We start from the raw sequence: 14,481 nt of genomic DNA on the forward strand, positions 1-14,481 counted from the left end.
GATTGCAAAGTGAAAGCAAAAAACAAGCGCAAATTCAAACGCGATTTCAACATGTCACATATTGACAGTGGCTCACCGATGCCAATGACATAATTACCCAGCTACATTTCCGAAAGAATGCAAAAGCATTGACATATATATTTCCTTCCTACGATAGGCCGACGGGCAGGGCAGAGATAGATTTTGGTAGCCCGACTGGAAAAATCGCTAGCCCCGGGACGTCGGGCTAGCGATTTTGCAAGCCCTGTATCTGATTGAGGAATCACTCATCTTTGGAAAAGAGAGTTTATTACAGAGAAATGGCTCTTTCCAAAATAAAAGCTATACTATACGCTTCTTCTGGGCTATATTCTCAGCAGCATATTAAACATATCAGGTCCCCATAAGGAGAATCATGTGCTAACGGCTGTCTAAATGACTCGGGTAAAGTTTGTAGCATGCGTGCTTGTTGTTTTTGTCTGCTTCCACTTGTCTTTGCACTAGGATGATGTCGGTGTAAATGTGCAGTCATATTCGTTGTGTTCCCACTAGTGCTGTCAGCGTAAATCTCGTTGAAATGACGTTAACGCCACAACACGGCAAATCTCCGTTAACGAGCTACCCCTGATCGCCCCATGCATGGGGCTGGACGGCCAACACGTTAACGAGCTAACTGCGCTAACACACTAGCTCCCACCCATGTAATTGAGCATTGCGTGGCACATCCAACATACTGTTTTACTTTAGTCTATGACGCGCTTACCTTCAGGGTCATACGTCACATGAAAACCAAAATAGTTCCAAACGCCAGATCTGAATGAGGGTGGGGGAGGTTCAATTTGCCATGTTGCAAGGAGAGCTTAACTTCTGTCTTGCTAGCTTGCCCTGCGCTCAGTGAATCTGCGTTCGACTACTCCGCCTAGGCTGCACTGTCGAGCGCAGATCCACTGAGCGCTCAACACAGACAGCATCGTCAGAAGGAAAGTTGATAAAATAAATTTAAAATTTTGTATTGTTCGATACATATGCGTACCGAACCGAAAGCACTGTATCGAACGGTTCAATATCGATACGAGTGTGCACAGTATAATATTCTGAATCGTGATAGAGACCTAGATGTGGTTAGTTATACTTTCAAATAAGACATTATATGTACATTTCTTTTGCTGACATTTTGTTTTCTATGCTAAAGGTATCACTATAAATTACATCAATTTGTCTGACAATTATTTTAAGCTTAAAAGATCAGCAGCATAGCCTGGGGTTTGGAATCCCCAAGCAGTCGCCTAATGAATGTGAGAGCCTGTGAACTGACAGATAGGTTTAAGTTATCCTTTATTAATCCCTTGGAGAAATTCTTTGACTTTACATTGGGCAGCCAGCTGGTTAAGCCAAGGAAACCAGATATAGCGCTCAGCCTTTGCCATGTTCAGGGCTGTCTTGACAGAAGAACTAAGTACATTAAAAGGCAACAGAAAGCTACCCTTGTGAAAAATTTATAAAATCTTCTATTTACCCTGGAAAACATTATTGCAGGCTCTTTACCTTACTATATAAAGTGCCTTGAGGTGACTGTTGTTGTGATTTGGTATTATATAAATAAAACAGAATTAAACTGAAATGAATTAATTTTAATTGAACCTCAGACAGTGATCATTATTTGACTGTCAAGGATGAAATATCTAGTTTACAGCTGCAGCTACAGTTGTATTGATAGTGACAGACTGTTTTTCTTGTAAGTAGAATAGTAAGTTTATTGATATCTAATTGTGCTTAGTTTTCAGACTGAAAACAGTCTAGCATTAAAAATTCATGTGGTTATGTTATAAACATAAAATTTAATTAGAAAGTCCAATAAATACCAAATTAACAACAGATAAATACATCTAAATGTTTTTTTCTCATACCAGACACTGTATTAAAGTCTAGCACAGCGGTCCCCAACCCCCGGGCCTCGGACCGGTACCGGTCCGTGAGTCGTTTGGTACCGGGCCGCGAGAGTTGAGGCTCAGGTGTGAAATGTATGGTTTTCAGGGTTTTTATCGGTTTTCAGCGTTATTTTGTTATCGTTTTTATCGTTTACTCGGTTTTCCTTGGTCTTTTCACGTGTGTTATGAATAAATTTTCTTTTTTTCAGTACTGGTACTAGTTTTATTTTGTTGTATTTATCCGCGACACCTTAAAGGCCGGTCCATGAAAATATTGTCGGGCATAAACCGGTCCGTGGCGCAAAAAAGGTTGGAGACCTCTGGTCTAGCATGCCACAAGACAACTCTTGAATTTACAGTTTGGCAGGCATGAACTAGTCGTTTTTAACCAAAAGTACTAGTTTCAGCACAGTGTGTCCTTAAAAACTTTCAGGAAACTGGATAAGTGGAGGACAAAAGAAAAAGTGTCAACCCTAAAACACCTACAGCAGACGAACAGTATCTGAAAGCCTTTACTGCTGTAAATTACAGCAAAGAACACAACATGGAGGGAAATCAGACACAAGTCATACATAAGCACATATACAAGATAAAAAGGCTATAAATGAACTGACTTTTATTTTTAAATTAACTTTAAAACCTTGTTGTTGAAAGTTGTGTATTGAAGCTTTTGATTGTTGCTGTATCATTTCACTATGTGTGCTGTTGTCATATTGTGTACATCAGACTTCCCATTAAAGACTTAACTTCCCGATGTTTCTTCTCACAGCCTCCAGAGAGGGATGGTGGACTCCCTCGCCAGGTGGGAAACAAGACTGAATGTGCCTTACTGGGATTCACCCTCGACCTGCGCCGAGACTATCAGGCCATTCGCAACGAAACCCCCGAGGAGAAACTTTTTAAGGTCTATACCTTCAACTCTGTGAGAAAATCCATGAGCACTGTGCTAAAGAACCATGATGGCAGCTACCGAATGTTCAGCAAGGGTGCCTCTGAGATCCTGCTTAAGAAGTAAGTTTACTGCTTGTACTCACACAGCCGTACACAGTAAGATGATGATCACATGACTATCTCTGTGTTTACAGATGTTGTAAAATCTTGACGGGCAGTGGTGATGTCAAAGTCTTCAAACATCGCGACCGAGATGATCTGGTTAAAAAGGTGGTTGAGCCAATGGCGTCTGAGGGACTGAGGACCATCTGCCTCGCCTACAGAGATTTTCCTGTGTCTGATGGAGAGCCTGACTGGGACAATGAAGCCCACATACTAACAGGTCTCACATGCGTCGCTGTAGTTGGCATTGAGGACCCAGTACGACCTGAGGTATGCCAACACAGAGACAGCAGGCAAACCAGTCTTTAGAATAATTGGCTATTAGCAAAAATCTGTCTATTTTAACATTATTGTGGCATGTTTAATAAGACAAGGATGCCAAAGTAATTTTACATCGTGGGCCAGCTTTGATCTTAAATGGGCCAAACCAGAGAAACTCCTCTTTCTGTCAGTGTAAACATATTTAACTACACAATTAATCCCATTTAATGTGGAATTTCAACAGAACAACTCAGTTTTTCTACATGATAGAGAAATTCTTTTGTAGTAAATGCAGGAAATCTGTCAGCACAAATAAATATGTAAAATTACACTTTCTATACAATGTCTCTTTCCCCCCCCGAGGACCCAATGTAAAAAATAGAAATTTCTAAAGTAGATAGTTAAAAAAAGGGACTTCTCTGTGTTTTAATTGATGTTGTTTATCTATTTGTTAATTACTTTGGTGTAATATGAATAGCTGTTGTGGATGTCCTTATCAGAAGAAAACACTGTAAAACCAATGAAAATATGGTTAAAAGTCCCAAATCTGCCCTCCCTCACAATTTCCAAAGCCATCCAGTGGTCTGGTTTGGGGCCTTTGCTGGGTAGATTCTGTCCTATTGTTTGACACCCCTGAGCTAAAGTACAGATGTCTGAAAGACTGGATCATTGGCTACAATAATTCAGAAACTCTGTAGACACCATGGGACCGGTATTTTGTCAGCAACATTTCATTGTTTGTAAAACTGTGATTATTGCAAAAACTAGCTGTGAGTCAGTCAGTATTTTTCTTTGTTCGAACCTTTTATTTTTTCAGTGTTCCGATGAAGCTCACATACTAGATGCATGTTTTTTCTTTTCTTTTGCTCCATAGGTTCCAGAAGCCATCAGAAAGTGCCAGCGGGCTGGAATCACTGTTCGCATGGTGACTGGAGACAATATCAATACTGCCCGTGCAATTGCCATTAAATGTGGCATTTTGCATCCTGGAGATGATTTCCTGTGTTTGGAGGGCAAAGAGTTCAACCGACGCATTCACAATGAAATGGGAGAGGTCAGACAAACATAAAGAAAGAGGATTTGACTGATCAGTAGATGACTGTGAAAATAAGAAAAGTGACACAATAAAAACACAAACATTAGAATGCTGTGTGAGATGTGCATTTATGCATTTACTTACCATTATGGCCTGGCTCACTGTTACAAATGTGATAAGGACTACTCTATTGGTTTGTTCTCCATTTTTATGCTTCGTGAGCCAACCAGTGCTGCCTACACTGGGCGGAGGTCACAGTGTGTTTTTTGAGAGTCACTGCTTTACAGACAAAATACAATCAGCTGGACCTTAAGGCAGCAGAAGCACTGTGTGACAAAATGCACAGACAAACAGTTGATAGAAGTTGCATTTGTTTATGCTTGCTACTCTTTTGAAGGGTAGCAGGACATCTGCAGTTGTTCTGGTGTTGTGCCAAAAACAAAAAAACACTGGCCCACTTTAACCCCTGACCATGGCACAAAGTTTTGCCTCGTTCGTCTCTTTTTATGCAACAAAAAATAACTACTCAAGTGAAATACAGATATATGAAAATTCTATTTAATTACAGTAACAAAGTATTTATACTTTTTTACTTCCTACCTCTGTAACTTTAATTCAGTTTGATTTGATCAACATAGCCTCAGTTAATGATAGTTATCTGAACAACAACAGTTATTCTATGGTAAGGTAGAGGCCCTACAATATATAAAATGTATAACCTCAATGATCTGCTCATCCCCTTGAAAATTGTGAGGAAGCATATGCTGCATCTGGTTGGAAGGTCAGCACAATTAGTCGGACAAACAGTGATTTAAATCAATATTTTGCCGTTAAAACATAGATTTTTTTGGTCTTCTCTCTCTTTTTGTTTTGCAGATTGAGCAGGAACGTCTTGATAAGATTTGGCCCAAGCTCCGAGTCCTCGCTCGATCATCTCCAACGGACAAACACACTTTGGTCAAAGGTTAGACACATCTGGATCAAAGAGGGTGGGTGGGGCAGGAGACAGTTAGTGACAAGGGGTAGATTGAACCATTGAGAGAAGGACAATTTATGTTTACAGGAAAATTTGTACACAAGAAGCTTAATTTTGAGTTACATAAATATGAATATTAAAAGCAATAGAAATTAAACCTTACAAAGTAAATATAAGAACATGTGGAAAGAAATTGAAAGGCAGCTTATGTTAAAGTTGATCCTTTGACACTATTAAACATTAGTAAGGTATTAGTAATTATTGAATTCATTATTTGTAAAGCATTTAGTTTTGTAACCAAGCCTCTAAAAGTCAAAAGAAAAGAAAAGCAAACACCCATTTTTAACATTTCATTTATCAGTTACATCCAGATCCAAGGAAATATTGATTAAGCATTCTAAAAACGTAATTTTGAAAATGGATTCTATCAGGAGTAATGCTTTACAAATAATGAATAAAGTATTTACTCATACCTTATTAATGCTCAAAAATGTGTAGTCATTATAACACATATCACTTGTCTTTTCAGGAATTATTGACAGCACAGTCTTTGAGCAGAGGCAGGTTGTTGCAGTAACTGGAGATGGAACAAATGATGGCCCTGCCCTAAAAAAAGCAGATGTTGGCTTTGCTATGGTAACTTCAGCAGTCATCAAAAGTCAATGTATTTTAACATTTAGTTACATGTTGTTATAGCATTTTTGCAAAGGTGTTTAATATTAAATGCTATTAAATATTGAATATTATTTGCACTGATAATAACGATAGGTTCGTAAACTAGCATACATGCTATGATCTGCAGGGCATCGCAGGGACGGATGTGGCTAAGGAGGCGTCTGACATCATCCTGACAGACGATAATTTCAGCAGCATTGTTAAGGCTGTTATGTGGGGCAGGAATGTCTACGACAGCATATCTAAATTCTTGCAGTTCCAGCTCACCGTCAATGTGGTTGCTGTCATTGTGGCCTTTACCGGAGCCTGCATCACCCAGGTCAGAGCCACCTGAAAACCTCCACTGTCTATCTGTGACTGACTTTAACCGCGTGTACTGTACATTTATTTAGCTAAATTTTAAAATGCAATTTTCTTGGAATTTCTGTAAATACTTTGGAGTAAAATGGCTAAAACCCAACTGGGTCTGCATAAATATAGAGGGTGAACCCCACTGCAAGAAGTGGGACAGTTCTTGGTGCATGAAATACCACTTCTTTGATGAAGAATGACCCAGAGCTTGAGAGTGAGAGATACTAGCTAAATATAATTGTGTTTACCTCAATGTATGCTCAGCACTCGAGTTCTGGAACCAGTCGCTTGGAAAAGCTTTGTACTTTATTCAGCTCTGGACTGGAGGTGGACACAGTGTATATTTGTATATCCCAGTTTAGTGGGCAGTCACTAAACTGGGACAAGTTGCTGTGTGTGAGATACAAAGAAAGTGGTTGTGTACCATTGGGTTGTTAAATGGTTGTTAAATCATTTCTGCCTATATAGTTAATGAGAGCTCAGAGTATTTTTGACTCCCTGGGTGGGGTCCTGGAAGGTGCCCCTACTGGGGACTCCATTGTCCTGCGGGTGGACCTTAATGCTTATGTGGGTAATGACTGTGACTCCTGTAAGGGTGTGACAGGGAGGAATGGCCTGCTGGATCTCAACCCAAGTGGTGCTGTTATTGGACTTCTGTGCCTAACTAATATCATGTCTAACTATATGGGTGCTTATAAGTGCACCTTGCACCAGGAATTACGATCATAAGCCATAGCTCTCATCTGGGGTAAGGGATGGGTGGGGCTCAGGAGGTACAGCAGGTTATTTACTAATTGGAAGATTGGTGGATTGATACCTGGCTGTTGCAGTTGGCATACCAAAGTATCCTTGGGCAAGATACTTAACACTGTTTTTTCTGATATGTTCATTAAAATGTGAATGTATATGAACATTAGAAAGCACTCAGACATAGAAAAGGTGCTTGTGTGAATAGATTAACAAGAGTATCCAGAGCCAGAAGTATCCCATACTTCCTGTATAACTGGATATATTATATAGGAGATATAAGTATAAGAAAGAACCCTTTGTCACTTGTACTCTTTGTAACCTTTATGGAAAGAATTTCTAAGTGCAGCCAAGTATCAGACATGGCCAGTTCCATTTTGCAGATGGTACAATTCTATTACTCTCACTGAACAGTACCTGGGTCAATACCTTGCAGTGAGTATAAAGTGACTGGGGTGACAATTAGCACATCAAATTCTGAGACTATGGTTCTCAGCTGGAGAGCCCGCTCTGGGTAAATGCACTGCACCTCTTATATAGTGCTAGTTCTACTCTATTTGAGCACTCAAAGCACTTTATACAACTTGCCTTATTCACTCATTCACACAAGTACTTTCTTTGTAAGCTCTTTCTATCTAACATTCACACAGCAACTTGGGGTTAGTTTCTTTGGCATGCAGACTGAAGCAGACAGGGATTGGACCACCAGGGATTGGACCCGCTCTGTCTCCTGAGCTACAGCCTCCCCAGAGGAGTTCAAGTATCTTGGGCTCTTGTTTACAGGCGAAGAAATAAAAGAGTGGGAAGTGGACTGAAAAACAGGTGTAGCATCTGCAGTGTTGTAGATGCCCATTGCCTGTTGTGGTGAAGCATGTGAGTGCAGAGTGCAATAACATTCTTACCCTCCCCCATGGACACAAACTATGGACGGTGTCAAAAAGAATGAGATCATAGATTTAAGTGGCAAATCAGCTTTCCCTGAAGGGTGTCTGGGATCTCCCTTAGAGATGTAGTGAAGTGTTCAGTCATTTGTGAGGGACTCAGAGTACAGCTACTACTAATCCACAATAAAAGAAGGATGATGACCCTGGGGCAGACCCCTGACATACTGGTGGCTTGGACTGTGTCTGCCACATATGTGCAGCCACATATAAAATATAACATATAAAATATAACATATAAAATATAGCATATATCGCATTTTACATCATAAATTCAGAATGAGAAATTTTTGAGGTATGGTTTTTACAATTGAGGTTTATGGTTTTGTGTATTTTAGTGCATATTTATTCCTGACTTAGTGACCGTTGTGTATAATTTTGGTCAGGTAAGCTTGTTTTAAATGTCCTATAGAAATAAGTACAGAAGTACTTGAGTTGACTTTATTTTGACTTCAACAACCAGACGAGATCACTTGAAAATGATTCAGACAAACTGGGTGAACATTTTATTTTGGTTGGATGAGTAGAAATTAGTAGACGTGATATTACTTCCATTCACCTATCAGAGTTTAGCAACGTTTAAATCTTAAGTTATTGCAGAGATGGTTATGGGTTTACAACGTGAGCTATAAATTACTTAAGGCATTGGACCCTCTTGAATGTTGAATGCTTACATGAAGAACATCACAATCAATATCCTTCCTGAGAATTGTCTAAGGAGCTTGGAAAGAAAATTCCTGAGAATTAACAAACTAAATTCTCAATACCAATTCCCATCCTAATATTTTTAATTAATTCTTTGTGCATATAATCAAAACCATAATTTTAAATTCTGTTTGTAAATGTTTATTCAAAGGTGTCTTTTCTGTCTGTTTATGCTTTTTGGATTTAACGGATGATTTTCCTCTTCTAAATACCATACAAAAAATGTTTCCAGGACTCTCCTCTGAAAGCTGTGCAGATGTTATGGGTGAACCTCATCATGGACACATTTGCTTCGCTGGCCCTTGCCACGGAGCCACCGACTGAGGCACTGCTGCTCAGGAACCCATACGGCCGCAAGAAGCCGCTCATCTCCCGCACCATGATGAAGAACATTCTGGGACATGGTGTCTACCAGCTGACCATAATCTTCACCCTACTCTTTGCTGGTCAGTGAACACATCACACAAGACCAGTTTTACCCTTCTTTGTTAGGGTGGCCATATTAGGAGATTTTATAGTACATGGCCCCGTCCATAATTCTGGCTGGGTTGTAGGGTATGAAATACTTATTTCACTTAATGACGTGCACATTAATTTATAACTTAAGGTGCCTGCAGCAATAGTGGTGACACAGCGTAAGTCAAATCAGGACCAATCAAAATGGGAAAGATACAGATACAGGTGTAAATACACCCAAGTTATACTGAGGAAGCAGTTTGATCCAGATTGTTTGGGTACATATGACCATATTCTTTTAACAATGTATAAAGGTGATCTGGGCACTTTATTACTGCACAAGCAATAATAAAGTGCAGTAAGATGAATGACTTGGTTTAATTTTGGGTCAGGTTGCGGGTCTGGTAATAATAACTGGATTATTGGTTAGTTCCATAACCCGACTGTAGTTGGTGGGTTGGTAGGTGCGGAAGGATATAACAGGACAGCTTTTTGCTAATGGAAGTAATGCATTAATAATGCATGTTTATTTGCATACAGAACATGAATGTCAGCTTCAGTTCCAAATGTGAAGATACCTTCCAATGCCAGGTGTGAACTGACACACTTAGGGCTCTCCACGTGTGATCAGATCAGCCAAGATGAATGTTGATGCTGAGTGTTTATCACAGCACTCCCTTCAGTCACACATCTTTGTACTGTATTTTACATTACGTCCATATATGTAATAATCTTATGTCTTTTTGCTTGTAGTTTGTTGTCCTTGTAAACAAACTTTACGAAAGCTGATTCTTAGAGGGATTTTAATAGGTTTTGTGTGGCAAATGTCACTAAAGTATTGCTTGAAAATGTCTCAGTATTTACTTATTTTTTTAAAAATTAAAATTTTTGAAAAATATACAGACTTCATGTTCAGTGACCTTTGATCCTCCTTACAGGTGAGACGCTGTTTGACATCGACAGTGGCAGGAATGCCCCGCTTCACGCCCCGCCCTCTGAGCACTATACCATCGTGTTCAATACTTTTGTCCTCATGCAGATCTTCAATGAGTTCAATGCTCGCAAGATCCATGGAGAGAGAAACGTTTTTGAGGGCGTCTTCAGAAACCCCATCTTCTGCTCCATCATCTTCGGAACCTTCGTCTCACAGGTAACCCTGGAAAAAAGAAGTCGTCAGCCTGTTCAGACTCGATGTAATTAAAAGAATTTTCATATAATGTTGTTGCTTTGTCCTCTTGTAGTTCATAATTGTACAGTTTGGAGGTAAACCTTTTAGCTGTGTGGACCTAACCCTTGAGCAATGGCTTTGGTGCATCTTCTTGGGCCTCGGCAGTCTGCTGTGGGGACAGGTAAGAAACTGTTTTTGCTAAAATTATTTAAATACAAACTTGACGAAGAACAGCGATACATGACATATTACACTGTATCATGAATAAACTAAGCCAGAACACAGAAGCACTGTATGTAGTTTACCCTTATTGCTTTCATAGAAATTGACAAGGTAAGTAGGAGCCAAGTGCTGCGAATCAATTCCTTCTTCTTCTTTTGGCTGGTCCCAAAGAAGACCAGCCACAGCAGATCGCCTTATGCCTCTCATTTTATTCCTAGTATCCTTTTCTGAGATGTCCTCTTTCACTACATCCATGAATCTTCTCAGTGTTGTCAGCTAATAGCTCCATATTCATGGTAAATGGTAAATGGACTGGTTCTTATATAGCGCTTTTCTACTCTTCTGAGCACTCAAAGCACTTTACACAACTTGTGCATTCACCCATTCACACCCATTCGCACCAGCACATTTTCTAACTAACTTTCATACTCCGGTGGATGCATCGGAGAGCAATCTGGGGTTAGTATCTTGCCCAAGGATAGTTGGCATGCAGTCTAGGGGAAGCCAGGAATCGAACCACCAACCTTCCGGTCAGTAGATGACCTGCTGTACCACCTGAGCTACAGCCATTCAGTTTCCTTTGTCCAGTATATCCACTAACCCTCCTCTGCTCAAACAATCTGAGACTTGCGAGATGGTTTAGAAATGGCTTCAAACATTCCAACAGTAACTAAAGCTTCCAACAGACCTTAAAGAAATAACCACTATGACTTCATGCCTAAGACATCTGCATAATGTGTCGAAGAACTATCAACTGACACTAAAGTACAGTGAGTCAATCAGGCAAGTTATTAGGAACTCTTTGTCTTTTACAATGGGAGTGGTGTTAAAAAGAAATAAAGTTAAAAGAACAACTCACATTCAAAAAGACTCACACTCACTGGTAAACATTGCCCGCCTCAGTGTGATGGGCATAATTTTACCTGTGCCTACATTATGTTAACAGAAATAAAAAAACAGACTAGTAAATGCATCAATAATAGACCACAAAAGTAGGATGCTCAATACCACAATACTTGAATAAACACGATAAATAAGAGAATGGATGGATGGATGAATGAAGAAATAATGACCTCTTTGCAGATAATCATCATGAGACAATGGTTGCATTAAATCTTCATATTGAGGTGTCCAGGATGCGCTGCTGCTATCTTTGACAAGTGCAATATTTTTTTAATATTGCACTTCAGTTGGTGTCAAGTGTCCCGACAAAGTGGCTGAAGTTTCTGAAGACAGCAGGTCATGCCACACTGCAGGAAGAGATCCCTGATGGGTCCGATGAGGGTAATGATGTGGTTGACCACGGAGACCTCGAGCTAAGCAACGGCCACATCCTGTGGTGCCGCGGCCTGAGCCGCATCCAGACACAGGTACGATTTCAGGCTTAAAGATACATTTGTGTCTCATATGTTTTGCCAGATATCTTTTGTATAATTATCTGGTTAAAAATTCCTGAGGAGATTTAAATTTCAACTGGTTGTTGAACCACTGTTACCATCAGAAATCATGATGTCATCAATTTGTGAAGTTTAAACTACAAAGTAAATCTGTCAGACAGGAAATAAAGTAATTGAATGATGTAGGACCTTATGTTTGGGCTTATTTTGATCAACAGTCAGAATCTATGTGGTTGAATGTCCTGTAAATCAGCGGTCCCCAACCCCCGGGCCACGGACCGGTACTGGTACGTGAGTCGTTTGGTACCGGGCCGCGAGAGTTGAGGCTCAGGTGTGAAATGTATGGTTTTCAGGGTTTTTATTGGTTTTTAGCGTTATTTTGTTATCGTTTTTATCGTTAACTCTGTTTTCCTGGGTCTTTTCACGTGTGTTATGAATAAATCTTATTTTTTTCGGTACCGGTACTAGTTTTAATTTGTTGTATTTATCCGCGACACCTTAAAGGCCGGTCCATGAAAATATTGTCAGGCATAAACCGGTCTGTGGCACAAAACAGGTTGGGGACCACTGCTGTAAATGATCTACCTGAGTTGACTCACTGTCTCTGATCTCCCAGATCCGTGTGGTGAAGGCCTTCAGGGACAGTGTGTCTCCCTATGAAGGTCTGGAGACACCTGAATCTCGCAGTTCCATTCACAACTTCATGAATCATCCCGAGTTCCGTATTGAAGATTCAGAACCTCAGATCCCCCTCATCGATGAAAATGAGAGTGAAGATGATCCCCCTACCAAACGAAACTCTATTTTCATCCCACCACCACTTACTGGATTGTCCAGCCAGCCGCCTCTCCCCTTCACCCCCAACGAGAACAACAACGCCTTGGACCGTGTCATCCCGTTACACAAGGACATCTCCAGGTCTGCACTGGTCCCTCCCAACTCAGCAGGACTACCACCCTGTCCAGGAAGCCCCTTGCACAGTCTGGAAACCTCACTCTGAAGCCCATCCCCCTTACCTGAACACTTCCTGTTACTAAAGTATGTTCGTACTGTGTTTTTTATGGTCAGAATTCTGGTTCTTCTGGGAGCCATGGAAGGGAAAAAATTAAAAAGAGACTCACCAAATTGTTCCAACCAAGAGTTCATCTGCAGAAATGTTTCCAGATGTGCTTTTCTTCTGTGACAGCGACTCACACAGACTGTTTCCTTTTTTAATAGAAATGAACTTCTTGTTACTTAGGAGAATGTTGTTTGTGCAGGGAACAATGAGTAATCAGTTCTGATTGTGTACATATTCTGTTAATGTAGTTTTAAATGTGGGATGTTGCAGTTTTTCAGCAGACCAGCTGATGGGAGCCAGTAGTGATGGTTCATGTTATTTTTTGTTGAGGATCGGTCACTGAAATGTTTAGTGTTTTGTGTTGTAGAGAGAAAGTTTTGAGGGAGGTGTTTAATGTTGAATTTTATTTTAGTGTGGTTTTAGATTGAAAAGGTTACAAAAAAAGTTATTAAAAGTTTCAAAAAATAGACTTTGAGAGCTGGATAACTTTGGTAAAGCATTACATCAGACAAAAGAAGAGTTGTAGCAGTTATCAAAAGTCTTTTCAAATATTTTCACAATGAATTCACTGGATTATAGAGCCTTCCAGTCTCAAGCTTTACTTCACACACATTTCCTAAGATACGCCGTTAGACAGTATGTGACAGCACAACACTGAAATGTCGTCATCATTCTTCATCTATGTGTCAAAAATTTAACAAAGAAAAAGTGGGATTTAAAAAAAGGTGATGCTACTGAAATATGTATGTTTTGTTTTGGTTTGTTTTGTTTTTTGCAAAAAGACGATTCTTTACAATATTTTAGAAAAATACAAACATGTAAATAAGGTTACAAAAATGTAATATTTCAAGGATAACATTACACTTGCAAAAAATAAAAATGGGGGGAATTTGACAAACAAAACAAACAAATAAAACATGTTCAGTGTAAAAATATTGCCATATTTCACTCTATCCTATAGCATGTCTGTGAAGGTTCTCAGTCATCCTTCACCATCATCATCCAGAATCCTTCACTGCGCAAATTAACGCCGTGGATAAAAACATCAAGTTCACCAGGGAAGACACAAAGGACGACTGTTTGCCTTTCCTGGACTGCGCTGTGCACATTGAAGAGAATGGCAACCTCAACATTGAAGTTTACCGGAAACCCACACACACAGACCAGTACCTCCTCTTTGACTCCCATCACCCTCTGGAACACAAACTTGGAGTAATTAGGACCCTACACCACCGGGCAGAACATGTTCCCTCTAAGCCTGAAGGGAAAAAGAAGGAACACACATATGTAAAGGAAGCACTCAAAACGTGCGGTTATCCTAATTGGGTGTTCATAAAGTCAGCAAAGATGCACAGAAAAGAAGATCAGACACCAGCGAGGGAGGATAAGAAAGACAGACGCAACAACATTGTCATCCCCTATGTAGCCGGTGTATCAGAGAAACTCAGGAGAGTTTTCTCCAAGCACGACATCCCGGTGTACTTCAGACCCAGCAACACACTCAGACAGAAACTGGTTCATCCCAA

General features: G+C 40.0%; 1 protein-coding gene across 1 annotated transcript in view; it reads left to right on the plus strand.

Moving 5' to 3' along the window:
* LOC146383116 (plasma membrane calcium-transporting ATPase 1-like) overlaps window positions 1–14,280 on the plus strand; it is a 28,746-nt gene extending 14,466 nt beyond the window's left edge. The window contains exons 11-21 of the mRNA XM_084934286.1: window positions 2,677–2,918; window positions 2,993–3,230; window positions 4,096–4,275; window positions 5,134–5,221; window positions 5,763–5,869; window positions 6,036–6,227; window positions 8,885–9,098; window positions 10,047–10,258; window positions 10,350–10,457; window positions 11,689–11,868; window positions 12,512–14,280. Coding sequence (XP_084790412.1) covers window positions 2,677–2,918; window positions 2,993–3,230; window positions 4,096–4,275; window positions 5,134–5,221; window positions 5,763–5,869; window positions 6,036–6,227; window positions 8,885–9,098; window positions 10,047–10,258; window positions 10,350–10,457; window positions 11,689–11,868; window positions 12,512–12,895 — 2,145 coding nt within the window. The 3' untranslated portion in view covers window positions 12,896–14,280. The remainder of the gene's footprint in view (window positions 1–2,676; window positions 2,919–2,992; window positions 3,231–4,095; window positions 4,276–5,133; window positions 5,222–5,762; window positions 5,870–6,035; window positions 6,228–8,884; window positions 9,099–10,046; window positions 10,259–10,349; window positions 10,458–11,688; window positions 11,869–12,511) is intronic.
* Window positions 14,281–14,481: the final 201 nt, after the last annotated feature.

This window comes from Perissodus microlepis, chromosome 7 (assembly GCF_051167445.1).
Source record: "Perissodus microlepis isolate ML-2025 ecotype Zambia chromosome 7, ASM5116744v1, whole genome shotgun sequence".
NCBI lineage: Eukaryota > Metazoa > Chordata > Actinopteri > Cichliformes > Cichlidae > Perissodus > Perissodus microlepis.